The sequence below is a fragment of the Alligator mississippiensis genome, chromosome 7, assembly GCF_030867095.1.
Source record: "Alligator mississippiensis isolate rAllMis1 chromosome 7, rAllMis1, whole genome shotgun sequence".
In the NCBI taxonomy this organism is placed as follows: Eukaryota; Metazoa; Chordata; order Crocodylia; family Alligatoridae; genus Alligator; species Alligator mississippiensis.
In genome coordinates, this window is record NC_081830.1 from 21,761,542 (window position 1) to 21,788,823 (window position 27,282).

At 61.6% G+C, this 27,282-nt stretch overlaps 1 protein-coding gene across 3 annotated transcripts; it reads left to right on the top strand.

Moving 5' to 3' along the window:
• On the top strand, nucleotides 1-25,750 carry SORBS3 (sorbin and SH3 domain containing 3). 3 transcript variants are annotated; one of them, XM_059730718.1, is made up of 22 exons: nucleotides 1-86; nucleotides 7,575-7,690; nucleotides 11,551-11,643; nucleotides 12,140-12,373; nucleotides 12,664-12,781; nucleotides 13,129-13,385; nucleotides 13,713-13,776; nucleotides 14,178-14,216; nucleotides 14,453-14,510; nucleotides 15,383-15,470; nucleotides 16,055-16,126; nucleotides 16,651-16,710; nucleotides 17,375-17,461; nucleotides 18,426-18,478; nucleotides 20,596-20,741; nucleotides 20,937-21,028; nucleotides 21,364-21,410; nucleotides 22,051-22,165; nucleotides 22,773-22,898; nucleotides 23,477-24,102; nucleotides 24,567-24,673; nucleotides 24,851-25,750. In XM_059730718.1, the coding sequence occupies exons 3-22, from the start codon at nucleotides 11,599-11,601 to the stop codon at nucleotides 24,910-24,912; spliced, it is 2,496 nt and encodes an 831-aa protein (XP_059586701.1). In that variant the 5' UTR covers nucleotides 1-86; nucleotides 7,575-7,690; nucleotides 11,551-11,598; the 3' UTR covers nucleotides 24,913-25,750. The 3 variants fall into 3 exon arrangements, with proteins under 3 accessions (XP_059586701.1, XP_059586700.1, XP_059586702.1); XM_059730717.1 differs by lacking the exon at nucleotides 1-86 and adding an exon at nucleotides 5,980-6,065; XM_059730719.1 differs by lacking the exons at nucleotides 1-86; nucleotides 7,575-7,690; nucleotides 11,551-11,643; nucleotides 12,664-12,781 and having other exon boundaries at nucleotides 12,258-12,373.
• Nucleotides 25,751-27,282: the final 1,532 nt, after the last annotated feature.

The window sequence follows — 27,282 nt, forward strand, 5'->3', positions numbered from 1 at the left end:
TCGGCTGGCACGGGCAGAGCGAGAGGCTGTACGCCCACAAAAAGAGCTGGAAGGCAGAGGCCACCAAGCAAGCAGGAGCTGGGGAGGTGAGCTGGGTCCGCGCATATGTTGCAAGTGTGGTGGGGATTGCCTGTGGGGTTGGAGCCACCTCACCAGTGCAGCAAGGCTGCGCCACAGCCAGCCACTGTGGGAATCCAGCCCTCGCACTGGGCAGGCCGCCTGCAAGCGGCTACCTCGCTGTGGTGATGTTTGCTGCACGGGGAGCAGATTGACGGCAGCTGGCTCGGAGGGGAAGGTTCTTCTGGATCTCCAGACCATGGCTGTTCTCAGTGAGGTCTGGGATGGAGCTTCCTTGGCTCTTACAACCTTTCTCAACTAGCTGGCAACCTGAGATGCCCTGCCACAAGATGGGGTGGCCACAGCCACCAGCCCCTTGTTTGCAGCCCTTGCATTGAGACCTCCTGCATGGTACCTTGCTCTGGCTCCAGGGATGTGAGTTGGAGTCCTGCTTTGGACTGTGCTGGAGGCCCTGGTTCCTCAGGCTGGGAGATGAAGCCCATTTCTACGTGATGCAGCCACATCTGAGCCTCGTGTGTCATCAGGTGTGGAAGCTGACATACCTTAACCACATCAGCTGGGCTCTGACCTTTCACGCTCCGGGTTGAACACCTCCATGGGCATACTGCGCAAGCTAGCGGCCCCTTTTGGGTTGGGTGGCTACAATGCAGTGAATGGCATGAGATACATTCCCCAAGCAGAGTGTGCCGCAGGGACACAGCCAGTTCTTGTTGACCGTTGCCCTGCTCTGTGTTACCACTAGTGCAGGCGGTGGTTGATCTTGAACCGAGAACGGCAGACTTGCTCTGTTCAGGGGGTCACATCTGCTCTGTACTGCTTGTCAGCACTTCTCAAGGTGGTGGTAGTGTGATGCTGGTTTGTTCAGTAGTGCTTCAGTGAGGGGGTCCTACTCCCAGACCAGGACCTGCTGTGCCATGGCTCTATGCTCACACCATCCCTGGCCAGAGTTGACATGGGCCACTGCAAGAGAGGAGCCAGCTTGTCTGCACCGTTCAGCAGGCAGCAATGGTCACTTAGCAAACCTTGGAGAGGAATGCCTTCGATTAACTGGTTGCTGACCTGTGAGGAGTGAAGGCCCTGACCCTCCAGGGAAGACCCCCCCTATCAATACCCTGCCCTCAAGGTACCTGTGTGTGGCCTGGCAGGGGGTGTACCCCCTGGAAGCTGTCTCTGTGTGTGCTGGGGAAGGGAGTGGTCTGGCACCACACATGGCTTTCAGCCTTTTGGACTATAACTGAACAGTTTACTGCAGGTTGCACCAGGGGATGTGCGAGGGCAAGACCTCAGGGCTGTGCCAGCTCCTTTCCCATTACAAATGGCCATGGTCCTGTGCTAGAAATGCTACCTCCTGCATGGGAACACACTGTCTCCGGTGTGTCATTCTTTTGGCATATCTATAGTTGCTGTTGGTTTTCTTGGCTTGCTTCTTCCCCTGCCCCTGCTCTCCCACGGAAATGTTTCTGCACATTGCCATGGTGTGAGGAATCCAGCAGGAGGTGCCCTGGCCCCTCTTCTCCAGGCAAAGACAATTTGCTTAACCAAATGCACACACCACTGCCAGCGCCTAAGGCATGACCACTGTCATGGGGTTTCTGCAGCATCACACTCATGAAAGGTTTCTGCAGCATCACACCAATGCTGTATCAACCCTGAAGGTTTTCTTAGGCCAAGCGGGTTTTGCCTTGTGCCAATAGCAGCCTCATGTGGGTCCAGTGGCAGCATTATAGGCAGAGGCTGGTGGCCTGCTTCTGGGGGTTGGTGGCAGGTGGGGTGATTTTGTGGCAGAAGGCAAGGAATCTGAGCCTTTCTACAACCAGATTCAGCTTGTCCCTTGCTGGTGTGGGTGGCAGGGAGGCAGGCAGTCAAAGGAAAGAAACCGTGGGTTCAAAGCATGCAGGTCTTATGGTACAGAGGGCTGGTGGAAGTCAGCCAGGCCCTCTTCTGTGGCAGGCTCTGGCTTTCCCAGGGACTTCCTTGGCTTTGTGAGTACCAGGAAGCCCCGTAGTGAACTCTGCTCCCTGAGGCATTCCCTCGCCCTGCAATGTGGCGTGGCTGCTGGGCACGTCTGAGTCACAGGGCTGTGAATCCTTCACCCAGCCTTAGCCTGCTTGGCTGGAGCAGCCCTAGTGCCTTAAAGGCATCCACGTCGCTCAGCCCAGCTCTCGGGGCCGTCAGGCTGGTTCCTCCCTTTGTGCAAGGCCCTGAGTGCTGCTGTTCCAGCAATGCTGGGTTGGGGGGCCCCTCCGGCACCATGCCGCTCCAGCCCTTCACTCTGCACTGCCCTCAGAGGTGAGCTGCAGCACCAGAGCCAAGTTTTACCTAACTAGCACAGGTCAAGTCATAGCAGCATGGTTCCCGGTGGCAGGCACTCAGCCGTGTCTTGGCCACATCTCAGGTGTTCGTGGTACCTGTGCTGCCTCGCTTGCAGCCACCGGGGATGCTTGTAGGTGCTCCAGACTCACTACCAACCCCCTAGTTAGAGGGTAGTGCTGCTGCCTGGCCACCCCTTCCACGGACATCACATGTGAGGCGACTCTGGCACGCTTGTGGTGCCAGATCCTGTAACAGCCCAGCTTATGGTAATGCCACTTTTATTATCCTGGCATCTCCGAAGGGCTGGAGCATGGCCCTGCCCTGGATTCCAGGGGAGGGGAGGGGGGACCTGGCACCACAGGACATGCCAGCAGCAGAGCGGGTGGCTCATGTGTTGGACCGCACAATGGCTGCTCTCACTCGAGCAGGCCCGGACTGGGTGAGGGCAGTAACCTGAGCTCGCTGCTCTTGTGAAGAAAAGCTCGGGGAGGTTCTCCATGTCCCAGAGTCAGAGTGCGTCGTGCGTGTGCTCCCGTAGGGACACGGGTCCTGCTGAAGTCCACACAACCTGCTCCCTGAGGACACCTGGGAGCTCTCTAGGATGCTGCACTGTTGCATGGAAGCCATTTGGGAGCAGATATGGGATGGCCGGAGGATGCATGGGGTGGCCCTTCCCTTCTCTTCCCCTGCCCCAGGAGCCTTCCCTGGGGTAGGGATGTCACTGGAAGGAGAGGCCAGTTAGGGCACCTGCCAGGGCTGCATGGCACTGCAGGCTGTGCTGTGCAAATCTTTCCTCCTGGAAATCCCTCCTCTGCCCCAGCTTCCCTTCCAAGCTGGTTCCCCTGCTCAGTGGTGCCAAGGACCAGAGAGCAGTCCCCCACCTGGACTGTGCTGGCTCTCCCCTGTGTGTCCAAGGCAGGTGTTGCATGACCATGTTCAGCTGGTTTTCAGGCCTGGCTGATGGTCCCAGGGGTGGAGCAGGCCTGCAGCCGCCCTGGGAGCATCCATGCTAGTGCAGTGCTGCTGGAAACCCTGTACTGCTCATCTTAATGTGGCTCTAGGCAGAGTGAGCCTCGGGGCAGGGAGAAAGCAGCTGAGGAAGGCCCGGCGTTACCCCATTTCCTTCAGCAGCAGGAAGGGCGGTGGTTGTGGTGACGGAGGAGCTCTGGACACTGCTCAAGAAGGAAGTGGCCAGAGGTGCCCACAGTAGGTCCAGCTGGAGGAGCGACCACTTGCATTATCCTGGTATATATAGGGGAACCAAGCATGCTGTCAGCCTCAGTGCAGGTCAGTGCCCAACTGGGTGTGTTGTAGGGAGAAAGGACAGGCCTTGGGCAGTGGACACAGGTGCAAAGCCAGGGAGCAAAGTTGAAGGCAGGTCAGCGTGGTTGGACACAGAGCTGGGCAGGGCATGGACAGGCAGGAAATCAGACCCAAAGAGCTGGCGATGCACTGCACAGGACTGGTACGAGGGCCTGCCTCACTGCCCCACGCTGCTTGTTGTCTGGACAGTCAGCTGCCACCGCCCAGGGGTGGAAGCCAGGATCGGCTGGAACAAACTAAAGGAAAACTGTGAGATAACAGCCCCGGCTGGCCCGGCCAAGCTGTTTCCATCACGCAATCTCATCCCTTCCTGGCTGGAGCTGTGTAATAGGTCTGCACAGCTCTTCCCCCACCAGCACCAGGGCTGAGTCCTTGCTTCCTAGCTGTAAATCCCCACGCATCCAGAGCAGGGTGGAAATATTCCCCTCTCCGCTCAAGCGAGCAACCTCCAGTCCCAGCACCACTTAATACCCAGCTTCTCTTCTCACTCTCTGCCCTGACTGGCCAGGCTCTTCCTGAACCTCTGCTCTGCAGGATGCTGGCTCAGCTCCCTGGCTGGCAATGTGCTACCCGCAGATGTTCAAGACACTTGTGAACAGGGAGATGGGCGATGCGATGAGGCAGGGTCTTTGCTCTAGCTGGCCCCTGCTACATACCCCTTCAGAGGCAGTAGGGACGCAAGAAGAGATGCAGGAGTAAGGTGGGGGTGGATCATGTGTGGGTGGCAGGCAGGTCCCCAGGATGAAGGGTACAAAGCCAGGCTCCAATGTGAGCAGTTGCGGGGGCAGAGGGGTGCGTCTCAGCCCGGTGCCATGCCCAGGCCCAGCACAGCGGGCCCTGGGGACTACCGGCTACAGGGCAGGGCTCAAGCAGGCTGTGGCAAGACTTGCATGGCTGTTTCTAGAGCTGCCTTTGCCCAACAGAGGGACCAGTGGGCCTGACGCAGCAAGATGCTGACCCCCTGCTGCCAAGCAGGCCCTGCCTAGGGGCACGTGTGTGCAGGAGATATGTGCCTGCCTGCGTACCCATGCCTGTTCCTGTGTGTACCCATGCTGTGTGTGCATGTGTGAGAGCGCCCAGCCTGAGCCTGTGTGTGTGTGTATGTGCACCCATCAGTGTGTGCCCAACCCATGTGTGTGCCCATCTGTGTGTGTGTGCATGCTCATCAATGTGTTTGTGCCCATCAGTGTGTGTGTGCTCATGTGCACATGCCCATCAATATGTATGTGAGCCCAGCCTGTGTGCCCATCAGTGTGTGTGCCTGCCCATCAATGTGTATTTGTACCCATCGGTGTGTGTGCCTGCCCATCAATGTGTATTTGTACCCATCGGTGTGTGTGCACGTCTATCAGTATGTGTGAGCCCAACCTGTGTGTGTGTTTGTGCCCATCAGTGTATGCACACGTGTCTATATGTGTGAGCCCAACCTGTGTGTTTGTGCCCATCAGTGTGTGCACACACGTGCATGCCCATCAGTGTGTGAGCCCAACCTGTGTGCCCATCAATGTGTATTTGTACCCATTGGTGTGTGTGCACATGTCTATCAGTAGGTGTGAGCCCAACCTGTGTGTGTGTTTGTGCCCATCAGTGTGTGTGCCTGCCATCAATGTGTGTTTGTGCCCATCAGTGTGTGCACACATGTCTATATGTGTGAGCCCAACCTGTGTGTTTGTGCCCATCAGTGTGCACACATGTGCATGCCCATCAGTGTGTAAGCCCAACCTGTGTGCCCACCAGTGAATGTGTGTGTGCGCATGTGCATGCCCATCAGTGTATGAGCCCAACCTGTGTGCCCATCAGTGTGTGTGCATGTCCATCAATGCTTGTGCCCATCAGTGTGTGAATGTGTGCATGCACATGTCTGTCAGTATGTGTGAGCCCAACCTGTGTGTGTATTTGTGCCCATTAGTGTGTGTGTGGGCTCGTGCACGCCCTTCACTATGTGTGTGTGTGTGCCCACCAGTGTGCATGCGCGAGTCCAACCTGCATGCATGTGTGAGTGAGCCCAGCCCGTGTGCGTGTGTGTGAGAGAGAGAACGAAGCCTCAAACCTTTGTGGGTGTGAGCCCAGCCCGTGTCTGAGCCCAGCCGTGCGTGTGTGTGTACGCACACCCATCAGTGGCGCGGGGGGGGGGGGTGCGCACACGTGACCATCAGTGTGTGCATGTGCAAAAGCCCCACCCACGTGCGTGTGCCCATCAGTGTGCAAGTGTGAGCCCAGCCCCTATGTGCGAGCGAGCGAGGGAGAGCCGAGCCGAGCCGAGCGGGCGTGCCCATGCGAGCGCGCCCCCAGCCCGCTCGGGCCGGGCGGCGGGAGCGCGGGCAGCGCGCGGAGCGGGGCCGGCGGCGCAGGTAGGCTCCGCGGAGGAGGGAGCCCGCGGCCAGGCGGAGCGGACACCTGGCGGGGCAGGGACAGGGCACACAGGTGCTGCGGGAGAGAAACCTCCCGCTGGCTCCTTGCACGAGAGGGGCTGGCTGGCGCCAGGGGGTACATGGCACTACCGGTGTGGTGGGAGCGGCGTGGGCATCGTGTCACACAGTGGGTACTTTGGACCTGGCATGTCTCGCTCGGTGCCAAAGCCTCTGGGAGCTGGGTGGGGTGGGGTGGGGTGGGGTGAGGAGGGTGCCCTTTCCCCAGCCAGAGAGCAAGGCCAGGAGGAAGGACTCGGGCAGGGCCTTGTGCCCGGGCACCCATCTGGCTGATGGCTGGAACGGGCCCAGGCTATTTCTGGAGGAAGAATCTCCCCTCTGCCCCCACACATGCCTTCGTCCTGCCCTGCAACAAAGGCAGGCTCGGCAGAGAGGCTGGAGCCTGGGACCAAGCCTGGGAGGGACACGCTGGCAGCCGGGAGCTGCCACCCAAGGGAGAGAGGTAGCTGCTGGCTTGGGGGTGGCCCGTCTGCTCTGAGCCCGTGCAGGCAGGAGGGCATGGGGCTCCAGGTCTACAGCTGTAAAAGGTGGACAGCAAAGGGTTAATTGCTTGCTTCCTGATCCCCACCATCAGGTTGGGGCGGGGTCAGCCAGGGTGACTGGGAGTCAGAAAGCCCAGCAGTGAGGTACTGGCAGTACCCCAGTACTGGGTGGGGTGCTGGGGTGAGCGCAGTTGGGTGCAAGGGGGGTGGTTTGGGTTCAGGGGGCAACGGGGTGGTTGTAGCTGGGTGCAGTGCAGTATCTGGCAGGGGTGGGGTGCAGTGTAGTGCAGTGCAGTGTTTGCAGATGTTGCGGGCAGTGCTGAGCTGGGTACAGTGCAGTGCCGAGCCTGAAGGCTAGGGGGTGCAGTACTGCACTGGGTGGGCTGTAGTGCAGTGTTTAGAGGTGGTAGGGGTGTATTGATGGTCTGGGTGGGGTGCCATGTAGTGCAATGCAATGTTTGGAGGTGATGGGGTGCACTGTTGGTCTGGGTGGGGTGCAGTGCAGTGTTTGGAGGTGGTAGGGGTGCCGTGCTGGTCTGGGTGGAGTGCAGTGCAGTTCAGTGCAATGTTTGGAGGTGGTGGGGGTGAAGTGCAATGTTTGGAGGTGGTGGGGTGCAGTGCTGGTGGGGTGCAGTGCTGGGCTGGGTGGGTGCAGTGCAATGCAGTCCTTGGAGGCACTAGGGTGCAGAGCTGGTGCCATGCAGTGGTGGAGGGTGATACTGGCCTGGGTGAGGTGCGGCGGGGTCTCTCCTGCAGCAGGGCTCAAGCCAGGAGTGGGCAGGTGGTGTGTGGTTCTAGACGCACGCTATCCCCGTGGCACAGACAGTCGTTGGGCAGGGCCCCATCCCAACCGTGTGCAAGGAGGCAGCAGCGTGTGCCAAGCACTGCGAGGTCTCAGCCGAGTGCTGTGTTGTTTATTCCCTCTAATCCCTTCCTGCTTGCACGCCAGGTGTGGCCAAGCCGTTCTGCTTGAAGCTGGTCTCCACTGTGGCTTCTGCCTCTCCAGCCTAGGCACAGTCCTGCTTGGAGCAGCAAGACCCTCAAGGATAACCTCTGGAGCTGCAGGTAATCCCATCTCCCCTCCACAACCCTGTAGCAGCTCTCAACAGAAATGCACGGGCGAGGGCTGGCCTGCAAGCTCCCTGACCCTCCCTGCTGTCATCCCTGGGTCCCCACGTGCCTCCCAGATCTGGGAACAAGACCCAGGAGTCCTGGCTTCCAGCCTCTCTTCCCACTGCTCTAATCCACTAAACTCCACTCCCCTCCCAGGGCTGGGGATAGAGCCGGGAGGCCTGGCTCCCACTTCTTTGCTGAGCTGAGTGCTTATCTCTGGGCAGGGGGTGGCAAAGCCAGGGAGGGGCCCTGCCTGGCCGTGGGAAGGTCAGAGGACTGGGAGATGCTCTGGGATGCTCCCCCTCTTCCCTGTCAGCACCCCTCCTTCTCCCGGCCCTGGTGCCCTGCCAGGGCCCACTAAGGCAGCCAGCACTGCGGTGACTCATCCCATCAGCCTCCTCGCTGGTGGGCTCTTCCCTCCTCTCCAAAATTGTTCTCCTGCTCGGACAGGACAGGCTGTTCCTGCTCCCCCCCCTCCGGCCCTGCCTTGCTCGGCAGTGTTTGCACGGTGGGGCGTGGAAATATTTGCACGTCTCAGCACTTGGAAGTGCTTAACCCCAGCCCCAGAGCTGGGCCATGAGCCTCCTAACAACGCACCCCTCTCCTCCAGCCACGGGCGACCTTCCACACTGACAGGACAGGGGTGCTGGGGGCAGAGGGAGGGGCGGCTTCTCACAGGCTGGGGAGCAGGTGAGCATGGCCCAGCTACTGGGATGTGTTGCTGGCAAGGCAGTGCTCAGTGCCACGGTGCCAGGGCACAAGCACAGACTGGAAAGGGGCGGGCGATCATGCTCCCCTTTGATGTGGTTTCCATGTGCTTCATTCTCCGCGCTGTGCCCTGGCAATGCCTGAGACCTTCCCTAGCCCAAGCTGGGTCCCAGGTATGAAGGAGGCATCATCCAGGCCCAGATGCTGGACAAATATAGTGTTCCCCAGGGCCCATCTCCCTCTGCTGGGAGCTGGCACATGAGGATGCCCCAGAGCTCCCCCATACCAGCCTCAGGCAGGGGGAAAGGGCTAGCAGCCCAGCTGGGGCTGGGAACCAGGCTGAAGCAGAGAGACTTGGGCCCAAGGGAGAGGGTGAAGCTGTGGGGTGCAAGCCTAGAGCCAGATACAAACCCGCAGCACCCCTGCTCCCCCTGCTCTCACACTGAGCTGCTAAGCTGGTGCAGAGAGAGGAAGCGATGGAGTGTAGTTGCTGGTGGGTGGGTGGGTGGGTGGGTACAGGGCTTTTCCAGACCATGACTGAGAAATAGATGCCCCCCAAAATGCCATGGAGTTCAGAGGTCTGCTCCCACACATGACAGATGGGTTAGGTAGCTTTCCTATCAGCGTAGATAGTCTATGGGTGGGCAGTGCTCATGAATGCATTGGCATGGTGCCCCTGTGAGTTGAGTAGCATCCCCCCCGTATTCAGCTTCCTCCTCCACGCTGCCTTGACTGGGCAGGCCACACAGGGGGGACAGAGACCCTGTTCATAGCATTGGCACTGCCAGGATCTGGATCTGACAGGACTTGCAAGAGCAGGGAAAATCCTCCTCCGGGCTGGAGCGTGTCCAGGGCAGACGGAATCGTTAGGGAATTAAGCTGCAAAGTCCTAGCAAGTCTCAACGGAGACATGCAGCGGCCGCCTCTTGGAGGCTCGCGACTGGGCCAGCTGTAGGCGGATTTTCACAGGGGCAAGCAAAAGGCACATCCCTGACACAAAAGCTGCCTCTCGCTCCTTGCCAGAGTTCAAGTCTCTGCTCCAGATCATGGGGACATGCCAGAGCGGTTGTAAAACATGTCAGATTCCCAGAAGTTTTTCAGGTGGGTATCGCAGCACGTGTCCCACCAGCCTTGTTCTTGGAAATGGCCCCAGTGCTGCGGTGAAGTGACATTTTCCACTGCAGCTCGAGGCAGGCATCCGCTGTGGAAAAGTTCAGCCCAACCAGCTAAAGTTTGGCAAAGTCAGAAGACACTGGAAACGGGGCTGGTCGTGGGAAGTGTCACACCGCTGCAGGGGGAGACAATGCCATGGTTTGGAGCAGCCTGCGGGTCTGCTGCTCGGGCTGCGAGGCTGAGGGTCAGGACTCCTGGGTTCTCTTCAAAGCTGGGCCACTGACTCATCGTGTGAGCGTGGGAGACACTCTCTCGGTGTCCCAATTTCCCTGTGTAAACTGCAGGGATAGCAGCACAGGCACGTGGGGAGGGCTCATCTGTTTCTGTTTGTGATCCCGTGATTCCAGGGGCTGGCGCAGGACAAAGAGCTTTTTATATGTTGGCACTCCTTTGTGGTTTGTGTACAGCAATGCCTGGATCCCTGGGCCCCCAGCATGCACACACATGCATATGTACTCAGCTCCGCTTGCCGAACTGCAGGTTTGGCGGGCAAAATCATCCCACCCTCCAGCGCCACCCGGGCACCTCAGTGTTGTGTCAGAAGTGTCACAGGCCTGTTATTTCCCCAGCAGGGCTCCTGTCCAGAAGGGTTGTGTTCCTGCCAGGAGCACTGGTCTGTCACTCACCTCGGGGATTTCCCAGCCTCGGTCCCAGGGGAGAGGCGTGTGCCGAGGAATGTGCGCTGTGCACCAGTGTGTGAACCCAGCAGCTCTGGGGTTAAGGCCATGCAGAGCGCACATGGGCTGGGCTGAAAACCATGTGAGCCACCCTGTTTCTGTTGGCTGGACATGCCTGGGAACAGTGTATTTCCTCCTCAGATTGCAGGGCTAGCATCTGTCTGCAGGACGCCTCGCCCCCCTTTGCCAAAAGGACTGCGTTGCTGCAACCCGTGCTCTAGCCCAGCTTTGTGGGGTGGTGGGATGAAGCTGAGGGAGGTGGGCTGGCCTGGGAGGAAGAGCTGGCTGGCACAGCCCTCATCTGGGTGTACCGGAGGAGGCAACCAGGGATGAGAGAGGTTCCCTCGCTGCTTGGGGACTGGGGTCAGCAGGCCCCCTGCAAATGACACCAGAGAGGCACAGGATCAGGCCCCATCAGGGCAGCCCACTTTGATGTGGTCAGCCGGGGTCCAGCGCTGCCCTGCTCAGACTGGGTGGGGGACAACAGGCAGGGGCTGGAGGGCGGTCCCCAAACAAGACCAAAAAGGGCTCGTCTTGCAGAGCTCTGGCCCATCTGTCTGTCTGCGTGTCCGTCTGCAGCCCAGCATGGGCCCAGCAGTCAGGAACTGAATGGCGCCCTCACCCCCCTGGGCACCAGCTGTACCCAGCCCCCGCTGTTAACCCCGTGGTGCCCCGGCGGCCGCACCACTCCCACGAGAGCAGTCGGGCAGCTGCTCAGACTGTAGCCCGTTGTTCAGGGCTGAATACCAGGCTGTGGCATCGTCACAACAGCAGCAAAAGTCTGGACACAATGTTCGGCTGGCTGACTGACTGGCTGGCTGGCTGGCTGGGGAAAGGGGCCAGGCACTGGCCTCGCCAGGGTCCCACCCCCTCATCACCATGCCCAGGGGGGTTGTCTCCTGCTCTCGGGGACAGGACCCCATTGGGTCTCCAGAGCCAGGACCAGGATTCTCGCTCAGCTGCCTTTCTCCTCAAAGGAGCACTGAAGCCTTCCCATGCAGCGAGCCCAAGCACAGGATGCTCAGGGTGCCTGCTTTGCTCCCAAGCCCCTATGGGCACCCCAGGGGCTGCACCTCCAGCCCTGATGGGTCATCAGCTTGGAGCCATGGGCACTGTCCCCAGCTTGCACTGCCATGCCCCCCACCCACCAGCAGCAAGGCTGGCTGTGTGTGGGGACAGAGAAGAGGCCATGGGGAGCCCCTGTCCCAGCTGGCCTGGGCACCGCAGTCACGCTCCCTCCCTCTGTGTCTCAAGGTCCTGTGCAAGCCACCCTGCTACTGCTCCGGCCCAGATGAAACAGAGATGGCATCACCAGCTGGTGGCTCCGGGACACTACGGTCCCCACGGGTGAGTGTAGATTGGGCTGACCTCATACAGCTTCTCCTGTTACTGGGGTCCGCCTGTGAATAACAGGAAGCGCTCCCCCAGGGCTGGGCTGTGAAGCGGGCTCCCTGGGGAGCACTGGGAGGTCCTCAGCTGAAGCCAGCCTAGATAAGAGTATCTGCTGGGAGTAGCCCTGCCCTGGCCCGAGGCTGGGACAGCACAAATCCCAGCAGATCTTGGCTTGGGAGCCAGCATTCCTGGGTTCTCCCAAGTACTGCTGTGGCCAAGTCTCCTCCCTGCCTCATGCCTCAGTTTCCCCAGCAGCGGTGGCTCTTGCAGCCGGGTGCAGGGGACTGCAGACTGGGGAGAGGGTCTGAGCCAAGGAGGGGCCCTTGGCAGCCTGAGCACCTCCTGCTGGCATGCGGTATTGCTTGTGGCTGGTGGAGCAGGGCAGATGCTACTCCTGGGGGTCAGGGGTGAAGCCAGGCACAAACCCCCGCTCTGCTCTGCCTCCCTGCAGGACATCCCCTGGGCCATGGGGAGCCCCCTCCTAGCAGGCAATGGGTCCTCGGCCTCCAGCCTCTCCTCACTGCAGGCCCCTGGGGCACCGAGCTCCCTGCGGGGGCTCAGCCTGGATGACTTCATCCCGCCCCACCTCCAGAAGGAGCTGTCCGCCACCAGCCCCCTGGCTTCTCCCAGGGCCACGTCCACGCCACAGCCTACATGGACCCCGCTGCGCTGCCGAGTGACAAGGGTGAGCAGGGCTGGTCGGGGGCAGCGTGCCCAGCCCTGGCGACAGGGATGGTGGCACTGCTTACCCCAAGGGGGAGGGCCTGGATGAGCAGGGCAGCAACCAGAGCTGCCCAGGGCGACCATCAGGGGCTGCAAAGCAGAGGCTGCGCTATAGGCAGGGGCTGGACTTCTCTCCCCTGGCTCCAGGGGGTGGCTGCAGGGTGGCCAGGACCTCGCACTGCAAGTGGAGGGGCCAACTGGTGCCCATCCGCACTTCTCAGAGCAGCCCATGCATGGTCTCCCTCCCTGCAGGTGCCCATGATCCAGGATGGTGGCTCCAACACCCTGAACTTCGACTTCCATGACACAGCACCACGCACGGTGTGCCACAGCACCCCTGAGCAGTGGGGGACAGCCCCAAGGAGCTCTGGTAACTACCAAGGCACAGCACTCCATGGCGTTGGCTTATGACCAGGCGCCTTCTTCCCGGAGGGCCCCAGGAGACTCCCCTTTGGGTCAAACCCCAGCCCCATTGCTGGTGCCCACTGGGGCTTGCCTGAGTCTCACATCCCAGTGGGCTGCCTTGGTGCCTTTCTCTGGGCTGCCATCTGCACCCAGCTGAGCTCCCTACGCAGGGCCATGGGCAGGGTGCTTTCAGGATGTTGGTGGTGGGTAGGGCCATGCCATGGCTGTCTGTCCAGCAGCTGCATGGGGCCGTGGGTCCAGCAGTCCACCCTGCTGGCATTGCATAGCCCACAAGCCCTGTGTCTCCTTCAGAGAGTGACTGGTACCAAACCTGGACTGCCAAAGAGCTGAAGGCACCAGGCACCTCCACGCTGCCACGGCCCAGCCCGGCTGGCCCTGCACGTCACCCCATGGAGAACGGCATGGCACGGGTGCCTGCCATGGCCCCCCGGCCAGCCGACTGGTCGGCCACGTGGACCAAGGACAGTAAGAGGAAGAACAAGCGCTGGGTGAAGTACGATGGCATCGGGCCGGTGGATGAGACGGGGATGCCCATTGCCTCACGATCTGTAAGTCGATCTCAGCAGCCCCTGGAGACCCAGGGCTGAGCTGGGGTGCAGGGATGCTTTGATCCCACCTTCCCAGTGCAATGCTTGGGGAGGCGGTTGTGCTGTAAGGAGCAGGGCAGGGGCTGCTAGTGGCAGCACCCCAGCCTGGATCCAAGGGGCATGGGGCCATAGGAGTGGGTGTTTGGGGTACACGGTTAATCCAGCTGGACCTGGAGCCAGGTGTGTGCTCCTGCCATCACCCCAGTGATGGCACTCTGGCCTGCTCTAGCTCTCTGCTCCCCTCCTTGCTCCCAAGCTGATGCCTGGTGTGTTTGCTCCCCTGGGCAGAGTGTGGACAAGCCGCGGGACTGGTACCGGAGCATGTTCCAGCAGATCCATGGCAAGCTCTCGGGTAAGATGTTCTTGGAAGGGGCAAATGTGGCTGCACCTGCCTCCTCCTGCCTTTGGTGTGTGGGGGCCTTTCAGGCTCCTAGCTCCCCGCCACGTGTCTGCTCAGCCTGCTACACAGCTCAGAGGCTGATTCCTCAGGCACGCACAGACGCCCCTCCTCTGCGCCTGTCGCTGGCCACGTCTTGGCTTCCAAAACCCCTTGTGAGCTGGGCCAGGGACAGCCTGATTCCAGCTGGGGATGGGTCTCTCGTCTCCTGCTGACTGGGCTGGGGGAAGGAGGCCACATCCCAGGGTAGGAAGGGGCCCAGATGGAGGGGCTGATCCCTTTGTAGTCTGCATGTGCTGGCGCACTGGGGCCCCTGCTCCCTGGAAAAACTGCTCATGCCATTCTCCTCCTTGCAGAGCCACAGCTGGACTGGGAGTCCCCCCGCAGCTCCACAGGTGGGCCCTGGGGTCTGCTGGGGGGGATGTGGGTCTGGGCAGAGCTTGGGGACTGTACAGGAGACACCCCTGGAGGGGTGTCCTGCATGCTGGGTGAGCTAGGGCAGGGGCTGGGCTCCAGGGGAAGAGTGCCGGGGGGCTGCAGACTCCCTTGTCCATAGGTCTGTGCATCAGGTCATCTGTCCTGAAGCCCTTTCTGCACTGGCACCTGACCTGACTGTCTCTGTCCCCACCAGACCTGCAGCCTCCGGGGCTTGCGGGAAAGGGCCTGACGCTGCAGAACGGCCTGGACTGGTGAGTGCGGGCATGGGGGGTCCACACGGGGTGGGAGGGAGCATTGTCCTGTCCCCTTTGGGGTTTCATTCCCTATGTGTCCAGGCAGGCTGGTCCCATCACAGCTTCCCAAAACGGGGGTGGGGGTCTGTCCCTGGAGCCCAGGATAGGAGCTCCTCTAATGATAACCTCTCGCCCGGCGTGGAGAGCAAAGTGTGTTTGTGTGCCTCCCCTGCAGATGGGGACAGCAGTAGCCCTTGTCTCTGAGCAGGGCACTGATGGCATCAGACTGGGGCTGAACGCTCCTGCCCGCAGCGGGGAGGCCTGTTCAGCCATGGCACAGCCCTTGCATTGCAGGCCGAGACGCCGGTCTCTGCACCCGCTGCCTCCAGGGACCCTCCCTGGTGGGTCTCTGCAGCTGTCGGGTGCCCCCTTGTGGATAACGCTGCCTTACAGCCGTGGCCCTGAAAGCCGTGGTGCTGAGACCCCTCAGCGCTCGCTTGCCCAGCACGCACCGCTGTCCCAGTCCTCAGGTCCAGTTGCATCAGCAGAAACCAGTGCTGGCAGGATGTGACAGGGCAAGTGTTCGTGTCTGTAGCAGCCCCTTGAGTGCTGCCCTGCTCCCCACTGGATGCTGGGGTGAAGCCAGCTGGGAATCAGACACAAGCAGTATTGCTACGGACTCAGCAGTGACCTGGGCAGCCTGTGGCTCCTGCCAATCCCCCCAGGGCTGGGAAGAGCAGGGAGCAGGCAGGCATGCTGTAGGAGGGGGAGGACGCTGCCATGGCAGATGGCACCAGTGAGAGAGGGTGCCCTGGACTTCAGCCACGCTGCTGGAGTCTGCTCGGTGTTGGTCGTGGGCAGCCCCTGCTCACCGGCTTGCCCCCCTACAGGAGGGGCTGTGATGCGGCTGCAATGGAGCCCAGGAGCATTTTTGACTATGAGCCTGGGAAGTCATCTGTTCTCGACCACCCTGCCCCGGTGAGGAGCCTCCCCCCAGGCACTGCCCGGGGCCGAGGCTGGGAGCTCTCAGCCTGCCCCTGCCCTGCTGCAGCAGCCGGGTCTGGGCTGGGGACTGTGGAGGCATGGCGGGAGGACGCAGCATTTCCCTGTTCAAGGATCCCCACGGGCCATTAGGACCCACAGGGCCTGGGGCTCTCAGGAGCAGGGTGGGGGCACACTAGGATCCATGCTGGATCCATCCCCTGAGTGGGGCCCCAAGCTGTCCCTGCGTGATAGTACCTGACTACGTTGGGAGAGGTGCTATGCACAGTGTGACTGCAGGCAGACAGGAGTGTGGCCATGATGTGTGCGCATGCCTCGCACCGGTACACATGTGTGCAGGGATCAGGCTGTGCATGCATCTGTTCAGCGGTGTGTGTGCATATGTGATGTGCATGTGGCTGGGCACACGAGGCCCTGGGCAGCCTGGAGCTGGCTGGTGGGATGCACGTGCTGGATGCTGGCATGTAGGTGTGCTCTGGGACCCTGTGTAGCATAAGGCTGGGGCAGGTAGGGCCCCAGGGCAGGACCGTGCTCAGGTGGCTCACTCTGTCCCACCCCAGGCAGCAGAGCCCGGCTCAGGAAGTGCTGACAGCTGGTACCAGTTTCTGCAGGAGCTGGAGACTGGGAGCCTGGTAAGGATTCTTGGGGGGCCTTTGGCCCCAGGGCATCCTGGATTTTGGGGTCTTCTCCCCCTGCTCCAGCCCTTGCCATAGCCACCTCTGGAGATGGTTCTCCCGCCAGACCAAGGCTGCTGCCTTCTTCCTCAGTGCAAGGCCCCATCTGCCTTACACCGGGATGCAGTAGAGCTTCTCTGCTGCAGCTGTGGAGGCCCCAAGGCCGCTCCCAGCATGAGCACATGTGTAGGCTGGCAGAGAGGAGGTGCCCAGCCAGGGGTGCCCAGCTTCCATCACACCCAGCAGGGAGAAGCTACTGCCCTTTGCATCAGTCCTAGGAGTACTGTGAGACCATGTGGGCACTGCCTGCCCCAGCCCTGTGGGTGTGTCTGCCTCTCGCACCAGACCCCCTCCCAGACAGGACACCTGACCCCATGGGATGGGGAAGAGAGGGGCAGCAGAAGGGTCAGTGGGCTCCGTGGAGGGCAGGCAGCGGGGCCACGGGCAACACAGGGCTCCAATGCTGATCCGTCCCTTTGCAGCCCAGGAAGCGCCTGGCAGAGTCTCCTGTGGAGCGGCGCCCGCCATCCCAGCCCATCGAGGTGAGTGCCAGGCCACAGGGCAGGTGTGGGGCAGGCCACTTCCATCCCCCTGCATGTGCCTGCTGCCTCTGAGTCCAAGCGTGGGAGGGTGGGTCAGGCTGCTAGGCCCCGCTCCCTGCATGGGCCCCGGGCCCTTGCTCGGGGGCTTGCAGCTGTGTTTACTGGCTTCCATGGAGCCAGCAGTTTGTTGTTTCCTGTCTCCAGGCCCCTCCCCAGCCCGGGAGGTCAAGCGTCCTGCTGCAGGCTGTGAGCAAAGGGCTGTGCCATGCAGGCAAGAGGTGCCGGGGTTGGCACAGCTCCACTGCACCCATGGCTGCCTTGCCCTGGGGTACCTTAGGATCTCCATGCTGGGGAGTGGCAAAATCTCTGGTGCCAGGGGCCCTTGCCCTTTTCTGGACTGTGTGGTGTGCATTACCCTCCCCTCTGCAATGGTGTCCCTACTGTTGGGAGCCAGGCATCTCTGCCCTTGACACCATGGTACCCTGGCACCTCCTTACTGGGGCAGCCCTGCACTGTGTGGACCTAACCCTGAGACTAGCACCCCATGGCCATACAAACGATTGCTTCCCCTGGCAGTGTCCCATGTCAGTGTTGTGTTTTGTGCCGCTGGTGGTGCCAGGAGCTGTGCCTGGCAAGTGATGATCGGCCTCTGCCTGCCCCCCAGGTGCAGCTGGAGAGGGAGCTGGAGCAGCTGAGCAGGCAGCTGGACAAGGACATGAAAGCCATGGAGGCCCGTCGGCAGCCTGGCAAGGTGGGGGCACCCTGCGCATGGTAGGGCAGCTGGACCAGGTTACACCTTACTGGGCTGGGTCCCCAGCCCAGCTGCCAGTGTCTTCACCTCCTGCGTCCCCAGAGCCAGGTCCTTCCCACCACCCCTTGGCACAGCAGTGGGTGCTTGGGGGCAGAGCTGGCATGGGCAGGCAGGCTCTGCCTACTGGGGGCCTTTCACCTCCAGAAAGCATGTGTGGTGCCTGTATGGCAACTGTGACCCCAGGATCTCGGCACCTAGATGCTGCCTGTCTGTCTGTCCACGCTTCCTGCTCCTTTCCTTCCACCCTCATCCCAATAGGAAGAACCAGTCTCAAAGCCCTCAACTGCCCCAACCAGGCCCCCTGAACCACCCTCCCCCACCCCTCCCCCTGGTCTGGTCAGCAGCAGGATCGATTTCCAGCACAGCATTTCCAGGATGCTCCAAATCAGTCATTTCCTCCTATCTGCCCTGTCTGTCTGTCCCAGCCTGATCCATCTGTCTGTCCTCCTGCCTCCCCCCAGCCCCACTGATCCATGCCAGCTGGGGCTTGGCCCTCTGTCTGCCCACCAGACCCCTGCCCCTATCCCAGAGAGCAGTGCTGATTCACCCCAGCTGAGGTCTGGCTCTACGTCCATCCGTCTGTCTGTCTTCTTCCAACCCCCTGGGGCTGAGCTGATTCACACCAGCTGCAGTCTAGCGCTCTGTTCATCTGTCTGTCCACCCAGCGGGTGCCCCCTGGCTCTGGGAGTGTGGGAGCCTGTGCCTGTCACTGCCCTGGCCGGGCTGTTGGACGCTAGGACCCCGGCCTCCCGGGGCTGGCTCTCCTTGCTGCTGGGCTCAGCCGGCCGGCTCTCCCCACTGGCTGGCTCTTTATTGGCTCCTTTCTGCCAGGAGTCCAACTCCCTCGCTTCCCGCCAGGCTCAGCCTCCTGGATGCTTCATCTCCTCTTCCCCTCTCCCCGCAGCGCACGCCGGAGGTGCTGGCTGCCCGCTCCCCTGCCCCGGCCTCTGCCAGCCGGTGAGTAGGGCTAGGGTGAGGGGCCACAGGGTGGGCACAGGCCCCTGCCCAGGTGGGGCAGGCGTCATCCCCCAAGCAGCTTGGGTTGGGGAGCGCCAGCAGACGCTGAGGCCGGGAGTGGGGAGAGGGAGGAAGCGGGTGAAGGAGGAGCTGAAGGAGTGGAGCCTGGAAGGAGGGAGCAGGACAGGAGAGGAGAGGAGGCTGATTAGCATGATGGCCTCTTGCCTGTGCTCTGGGGCCCTTGGGAAGGGGTCTGAGAGCGTCAGTGGGGTGGGGTGGGACGGGACGTGGTGCTGTGCGTAGCAGCCGTGGGCAGGGGTGTAACAGGGCGCTGGCTGGCAAATGACCTCTGGACAGAGACAGGCAGCACGGGACTCGGAGCCGCACCCAGAGTGGGCTGCTTTTCAACACGGCTGCTTCCCTGGGGCTGGGAAGGGCTTGCCGGGCACCTATATACATGTGAGCATGCTGCCCCGTGGGTGCTGCAGCCCTCCAGAAGGGAGGCCCAGGGTGTGTGCAGTGCCGGGCAAGCATGGCTGCCCATGGGGGCTGCATGCTGTCAGGCCTGCCCCTCACCGGGTGCTGTCCCCTAGCACAGGGCCTCGCTGCTTGGGGACAGCATCCTGCCCAGCCCAGCTCCACACTGAGCCGGTACCTTTGCACTGGGTTCCCAGCCTGTCCTTCAGAAGGAGGTAGCTGTGTGTGGGGGACCTGGGCCTGTTCCCCTCTTGCAACCAGTGGCTCATTCAGCCTCCATCAAGGGGGTAAGGGTTAGAGCTGAAACCGCAGGAGATTTCCCTGAGGAGCCTCAGGCTCTGCACCTGCAGCCAGGAGTCTAGGAAGCATGTGCTGGACTTCTTGTAGGTCGTACTGTAAACAGGGGACATGAGGGGCCCACAAGGACCTGTGCCTTGCATTTGGTTTCCTCCTTGGGGGCTGTGGTGCAGAAATGAGTCAGGAGAGAAGCAGGGCAGGAGCAGGGGCACAGAGCTGGGTGCTCCCCCCAGGGTGTGTGTGGGGGGGGGGGGAGGGGGGCAGGGGGTGTTGCCCTTTTAAGAGCTCTTGAGACAAAGTTAAAGTTTAGCCAAGGGCTGTTTTCCTGCCAGCTCCTTGCTGCTTCCTGCAAAGCAGGGCAGGGGGCCACTTGCTGGGGCAGAAGGAGACTTTGTACCCGCTCTGGTGCCAGGGGTCTGCTTTCAGGGAGATAGATGGGGCTGGGGCACGGGCACGGGCACGACAGGAACCCAGGCCCCACGTGACTCCCAGAGCTTGGGATGAAACCCAGGAGTCCTGGGTCTGCCCCCCAGCTCTGATCTCTACTCCTGCCTCCTGGTGTTGGGGCGCAACCCAGGAGTCCTGGCTCCCAGCCCCCTCTGCCGCCCCCTCCTCATCCCAGAGCTGCCCAGGAACCCAGGAGTCGTGTCTGGACGCAGGGTGGAAGGAGGGGCCGGCACCAGGAAGGGAAGAGCAGGGGAGCAGGGGTCTGGCGCGGACCGGGGCTGTGGCTCTGGCAGGCAGGTTGGCGCTGCGTGCGGCCTGGCAACTCCCCCTCAGCGGCTCCTGTGATTGGGTCGGCGCTCGCAGGCCCTTGGCTGGGTTTCCACGGGCTGGGCTGGGTGGGGAAATGAAACCCAGCTGTAAAGTACCCTGTGCAAGCTGCTCCTGGCAGCACCCCCATGCTGGGGAGGGAGATGGCTCAAGCTGTGGTGCCAGCTGCTCAGAGGGGCTGGAACCTGCCTGGCACCTCCAGACTGTCCCTCTGGGTACAGCAGGGTCCTGCCTCCTGCCCCACCACCCTAATCGCCACACCCCTATAAAGAGGCAACCGTGACTGCCAGGTTAGCCATGCCCTTTCCAGAGCTGGGGCAGAACCCAGGGGTCGTGGCTCCCAGCCCCCACACTAGTCACTGCACCCCATGCCCTGTGGCGTCTTGCAGCTGCTAGGGCCCGGGGCAGGGGATGATGTGTTTCAGCTGTGGAGCTTGCATGTGCACAGGGGTAGGGATGTGGAGCCTGCCTGGAGGGTGACCTTGAGCCCAAGGAGCCCTTGCTGAAGCTGGTTGGGGAAGACCTAGCTGTGTGGGGTTTCCTGTAGCACCTCTCACTTCCCCCTGCAGCAGCCCACAGTGCGCCCGCCGTGCTGACCCAGCCTTGGGGCAGAGCCCGCTGGCTGCCCGACGCTACCCACCTGCCAGCCCCAGCATGGAGAGAGGGGGCCTGGGTTTAGCCCCGGTGGACTGGAGTAGCTCGCCCACCTGGAAAGGTATGTGCCTGTGTGTCCTGGGGGGACTGCAGGGTCCCCTCGCCCTGGCCTGGCCTGGCCTGGCCTGGCCTGTCCTTCTTGGAGCCCCTCTCCCTGCTCCCTTCTCCAGCCCCCGCCCCAGAGCTGCCAGGGCTTTGTGTCACTGGTGCCATGCCCTTCCCACACGTAACCTCCCGCTTCTCTGGTTCTCCGCAGACTCCCCGCAGCATCCTGGGAACAGCTCTTTGGCTGATGGGGTTCAGGCCCTGGCTGAGCTGGATGGGCCAGTGAAGAGAGAGGAGAAGAAGGTGAGACACAGCCAGGTCCTGAAGAGCCTGTGTCTGCTGGGGGCTTGTGGAGCATGCACAGGGGGTGCTGTGCCCACTTGAGGGCAAGGAGGACAAGAGGGGAGAGAGGGCAGCAAGTTGGTAATGGGTGCAGCCTCTCTCCAGGCCTTCCAGTAGCCCTGGGACCAAGCAAGAGGTGGGCTCTGGGTCTGCCTTGGGAGTCAGTGGCTGCCCAGGTGGTGGCAGGCACAGCCCTGGGTGGAGCCCTGTGGGGCAGGTGTTGGGGAGAGCAGGCTGGCACCCTGGACCCCTGCTCGTATGTCTCATGGCGTTTCCCTCCTCACCCACTCGTGCAGATGAAAGCCGCTCGTGTCAAGTTCAACTTCCAAGCTGAGTCCCCAAAGTAAGTGGCTCCTGGTGGGGTGGGGCAGCCCAGGGTGCACGTTTGGGGGCCTGTGCAGAGGGCAGGGACCTCGTCTTCCTCCCACCCCCCATAGGGTCTCTCCCAGGAAAGGGAACAGCCCCCAGCTTTACAGGAGTTCAGGGGCAAAAAGGTCCATCTCCAGAGGCAGTGGCAGATGTGATAACCTTGTGGCCCGTGCCACATCCAGCCACTCACCACTCCCCAGCCAAAGCGACCTGGACCCATTCAAGGCTGTGGGCTGCCTTCGGAGTAGCAGAACAGCCTGATGCCCTCACTGCGCCCCTTTTTGCAGCGCAGTACTCAGCCTGGCTAGTGGCACAGGTGGGAAGAGGGATTCAGGGCACAGCTCAGCTTTCAGGGAAGCTGGTTGAGGCCTGGAAAGTGAGGCATAGGAGAAGGGGCAACAGGTTATCAGCATGGACATTCCCCACCCATGGGAGCTGGGAAAGCCCCTGGTATCCAAGCACCTCCCGGACATGGGGGCAGAAGCCAGGGCACATGCCAGAACCAGGGAGCTAAGGCAGCCTTGTTCCTGGGCGCTGGAGGAGCCGGGAGCCCTGGGTGGGGATCTGGGAGTGCAGGGTGGCGGTGGGTGGTCACACTGCCCATGGTCTTGCAGAGAGCTGACACTGCAGAAGGGCGACATTGTCTACATCCACAAGGAGGTGGACAGGAACTGGCTGGAGGGTGAGCACCACGGCAGGCTGGGCATCTTCCCGTCCAACTACGTGGAGGTGAGCAGGGTGGGGGGGCATCGCTGTGCAGACCAGGGTCCAGGAGGGGCAAAGAGGAGTAGGCAAGCCTCCTGCTTCCCCAACACGATGCCTGTGTGCCTGGGGCATCAGTGCCACAAGGTGCATGCCAACCGGCCTGCTCAGCTTAGCCCAGCTCGGGGCTGGCCCAGCGAGTGAGAAGGGCACGCCCTCTCGTGGCCAGTCCTGGGATTGTGCCCGCTTCTGAACGCCTGTGCCACTGTCTGATAGTGCCACGTGTTTCTGACCATGCTGCTCAGACCTGAGCCATGCCTGGGGTTCCACCATCCCCATCCCTGGTACTGTACAGCCCTTCCTCTCCCAGACAGAGCAGCTGTGGTGAACAGGCTTGGCTTGCTAAACTGGGCTGTGCCTGCGGTGCTGGAGTGGACTGGGCAGCTGCTATTCCCCTTCCATTGATTGCTGGCAGAAGCACCAGCAGGGCTAACCCCGCCACCCCCCACCCTCGGAGTCCCCAGAAGGTGCCAGCCTCCACCCCCCACCCTGGCAGCTGTGAGGCCGGGCAGCCATCCCCACCACTGCTGTCACTCACGGGCTCTACTCACTTGCTCCTGTCTCTCCCCAACAGGTCCTGCCTCCCACGGAAGCCCCCAAGCCCATCAAGCCCCCAACCATCCAGGTGCTGGAGTACGGGGAGGCCCTGGCACTGTACGGCTTCAAAGGGGACCTGCCGGTAGAGCTGTCCTTCCGTAAGGTAGGGGCCTGCTGGGTGCCAGACCGCGGGGCTGCACGATGTGACCTGCTTCGAAGCCTGTTCAGGCTGGCAGTCTGCATCTACATGTCTGTCACGAGTTGGGGGGCCTCAGCCCAGCTCCTGGACTGGCGGTGAACTGCCTTATAGACAGACCCTGGATATAGCCCAGAGGCTGAGCTCTCCCCTCCAGTGCTGGCTCAAGCTTTGGCCTCCTGCCTGCCAGGTTAGCCATGCACCAGCCCTGAATTCCCTTGCAAAAAGGCGTGTTTGGCCCTCTCTGGGGTGATGCGAGCGTGGCCCCTCCATCCTCATGCTCCAGGGCCCATGCATCTCACTGACAGGGGTCAGGCAGAAGCTCCGCTCCATGCTCAGCATTGCAGAGCCAGGCATGCTGGACTCTGCACTGCCCTAGGCAGGATGCAGGCCGGGACAGCCCAGGGGGGTAGGATATCAGGGGCTGGGCTGGATAGACCCACCTGGGGTGCTGGTGGACGCTGGGCTAGACTGGTGTGAGTGGGAAGGGTGGAGCCTGGTACTGCCAGGTGCCTGACCCGCTGCCTTTCTTTTGCCTCCCCCAGGGTGAGCGCATTTGCCTGGTCCGCAGGGTGGACGAGAACTGGTATGAGGGGCGCATCTCTGGCACCAACCGCCAGGGCATCTTCCCGGCTACCTACGTGCAGGTGGTGAAGGAGCCGCGTGTCAAGGCCTCAGAGGAGTTCCCCTCCTCCCCTGGCCCGGCCCTGCCTCTGTCCCCAGGCCCGCTGGCCCATGCCAGCTCCCCACTCCAGCGGTGTGCGCCCAACAGCTGGCATGCCAGCCCCTCACCCCCATTGGTCTCAGGCTCTCCCTCAGCCCAGCGGCGCGGTGCAGAGGGGACCGCTCTCTCCTCCTCCCCGCGCCACTTTGGCTTCACTTTCCCAAGCTCCCCGAAACTGCAGCATGCTGGAGCATCACCCAGCCTCCCTCAGAGTCTCCCACTGGCCTCTGGAGGTGCTGCCTTGCTCTCCACCCAGAGCCTGGGTCTCAGGAGCCCACAGCCACTGTCACCCTGCCGGCTGCAGGAGACTCAGCAGCCGGTGGTGCCTTCCTTGCCGGTCGGGGCCCCCGTCTCCCCGCAGAGCTCTGCCCTCCAGACCTCAGGACCTGCCAGCTCCTGCCCCGTGGCTTCCCCATCCAGCAATGGCTCCAACATCCAGTGGACGCGGTAAGTGCAGCGAGTGGCCCCGTCTCTCAGAGAAGCAGCAGAGGAGGGGCTGGCACAACAGGGAGGGAGGGGAACTGGGACCCCCTACTCCACTTGGAAGCCAGCCAGGCCGCCCGGGTGAAGTGACCCGTGCTGCGGGCTGGCTGCAGACAGCCCCCTGGGGTGTGGGGCTGGGACAGTGTCGGGATTGTTCCCCCGAACAAGGGCCTTTTCACAGTGGTGCGCTCAGCGGATGCAACTGGCAGCCGTACCTGGCTCTCACCCTGGCACTGCAACCCCCCGCTCAGGGGCAAAGCAGCCCTGGGGAGCAGGGAACAAGGAGCTGGCTGGCGGGAGGAGGCAGGGACAGGGTACTGCTAATGTCCCAGGTGCTGTGCGGTTCCTGGCAGCAGCCATGTCAGGCTCAGCCCATGCCCTGCCCCATGGCAGGACCAAGGGCTTGATGGGCAGCTGGTGCCTTGCAGGTACCGGGCACTTTACCAGTACAAGCCCCAGAATGAGGACGAGCTGGAGCTGCGTGAGGGTGACCAGGTGGACGTCATGCAGCAGTGTGATGATGGCTGGTTTGTGGGTACGTGGAAACCCATGGGGCAGGGAGGGAGAGACGGCTGCGGGGGGCAGGAAACGCAAGCAGGACAGAGCACTGGCCAGGGGACCTTTGGCAGCCCCCTGAGCCAGAAGGGGCTGGTTTTGGCAAGGCAAGCTCCAAGCCACCCCTCAGGTCCATCCTTTTGTCCCCCTGCTCCAGGCGTGTCCAGAAGAACCCAGAAATTCGGCACCTTCCCTGGCAATTACGTTGCCCCCGTGTGACCAGTGCATCCACCCTCTCGCCCCAGCGGGGACCACAAGGAAGCTGCCTCAGCACCTCCAGTTTCTCCAGCCAGGCCCGAGGCAAGGGCCCAGCTGACCCGGCCACGACAGGCCCTGGAGACACGGAAAGCAAGGAGGAGATGGGGATGGACCTGCTGCAGCCCTGTTCCTCTCCCCGGGGGGCTTCTGGGCACTGGGTGCTGCCTCGGGGATGGGTGCTCGACAGGGGAGGACCCCGCTGTCTGGGCAAAAAACCCTCCTGCCTGGCCCTGACTCGGTCACATAGCTCTGCTTTTCCAGCTCTGTTTGCTGGGACCGGTCCCCTGCCTTAACCTCCCACTGGGGACCAGTCCCCTGCCTTAATCCCCTCCATGGAGCACCTACTAACAGGGACCAAGAGATCACTGTGATGGGCCTGCCTCAGGGGTCTCCCTGGCACATAGACCTCCTTCCTGTGTCTGACTGGAGCTACCTCTCAGCCTGTGCCTTGTTTCAGCAGCCAGGAAGGTAGCTGGCAGCTGGAGCGCTGAAGCCAGGGCCGGCTTGTTCTTCCTCTGCTCCAGCCCCAGCCCTGGGAAGGCCCGTTCCCCAAGGGATGCAACAAGCAACTTGCCAGCCCCCACGGGAGCCCCTGGAGCATGGGTTGGGAACCCCATGGGCCATGCTGGATCCCAGGTGTACGCACGGGCGACAGTCGTGAGACCATGAGTCCCTTTTGCCGCAGATGGATGGGGTCGTGGCATCATCCAACCTGATGGAGCTGCGTGTCGGGGACTGCGCCCCTCACCTCCAAGCCTTATCTGCTTGTTCTCTGTGATTAAACAAAAGCCTCCCCGCACACATGGGTCCTGCCTGGTGGTGATGGGGGTGGGTGGGATCTGCGTGGGGTGCAGTGCAGCTCCAGGGAGGCAGCTGTGCATGAGGGCGGCCCTGGAGGGTGGCTGCAGTCAGTGCTGTTGCATGGGGTATGGCTTCTCCCATGCATCAGAGCCTCCCACCCTGTCCAGCCCTGGGTGCCCTGTCCTCAGGGCTCTGCTTTAGCATCTGGAGCAAAAGGACTCTGAATGACTTGGGATTTGCATGCTCTTAGCCATCCCCTGGGTGGCAATGGGACCCCTTGCTCTCCAGTGGGGGTGCTGGGATGGAGGTATCTGAGCTTTCCCCTCCACCCCGGCTGTGCCTCAGAGTCTCCCCAGCTTTGCTCTTGCTGGGGGCAGATGCCAGCTACCCATGCCCAGAAACAGGGGTGTGCCCTGGCTCCCAGCTCCTTTCCCCACGCCTGGCTGCTGCAAGTCTGGACTCAGGCAGGGAGAAGGTTTTCAAGAGGAGACTGGACACTCCCCTTGCTGGGGGTCATCTAACCCCAGTTGTCTCCCTGCCCAGAGCAGGGAGGGCTGGACCCGAGGATCTGCAAGGGCCCTTCCAGCCCCCGACAACCTATGAACCTATGAAGTGAGGGAGACCCTGGCACCAGAGGAGACACTGGGGAGGGCAGAGGTCACTGATTCCCAAAGGGAGTGGAGGCAGTGTGGCCAACTCTCACAGTTTTGGGTGTTGATCTTCAAGTCTGTGAAAAACTTTACTTGCTTTTATAGACGCCTAAATATAAATGATATCTATAAAAGAAAGCTACATTTTTCACGCTCCCAAAGTGTAGGTTTTAAGAACAACGCCAGAAAGCCACGTGAGTTGGCAACGCTGCGCAGGGCAGGGGCGTGTTGTGGGACGTGGGCCCCTAAATTGTAGAATGCAGTTCAACAAGGAGAAATGCAAAGTGCTGCACCTAGGGAGGAAAAATGTCCAGCACACCTACTGCCTAGGGAATGACCTGCTTGGTGGAACAGAAGCGGAAAGGGATCTTGGAGTCCTAGTGGACTCCAAGATGAACTTGAGTCGGCAGTGTGACGAAGCCATCAGAAAAGCCAATGGCACTTTATCGTGCATCAGCAGATGCATGACGAATAGGTCCAAAGAAGCAATACTTCCCCTGTATCGGGCACTGGTCAGACCGCAGTTGGAGTACTGCGTGCAATTCTGGGCACCGCACTTCAAGAGGGATGTGGAGAACCTGGAGAGGGTGCAGAGAAGGGCCACTCGTATGGTTAAGGGCTTGCAGGCCAAGCCCTATGAGGAGAGACTGGGGCACCTGGACCTCTTCAGCCTCCGCAAAAGAAGGTTGAGAGGCGACCTTGTGGCTGCCTATAAGTTCATCACGGGGGCACAGAAGGGAATTGATGAGGTTTTATTCACCAAGGCGCCCCTGGGGGTTACAAGAAATAATGGGCACAAGCTAGCAGAGAGCAGATTTAGACTGGACATTAGGAAGAACTTCTTCACAGTTCGAGTGGCCAAGGTCTGGAACGGGCTCCC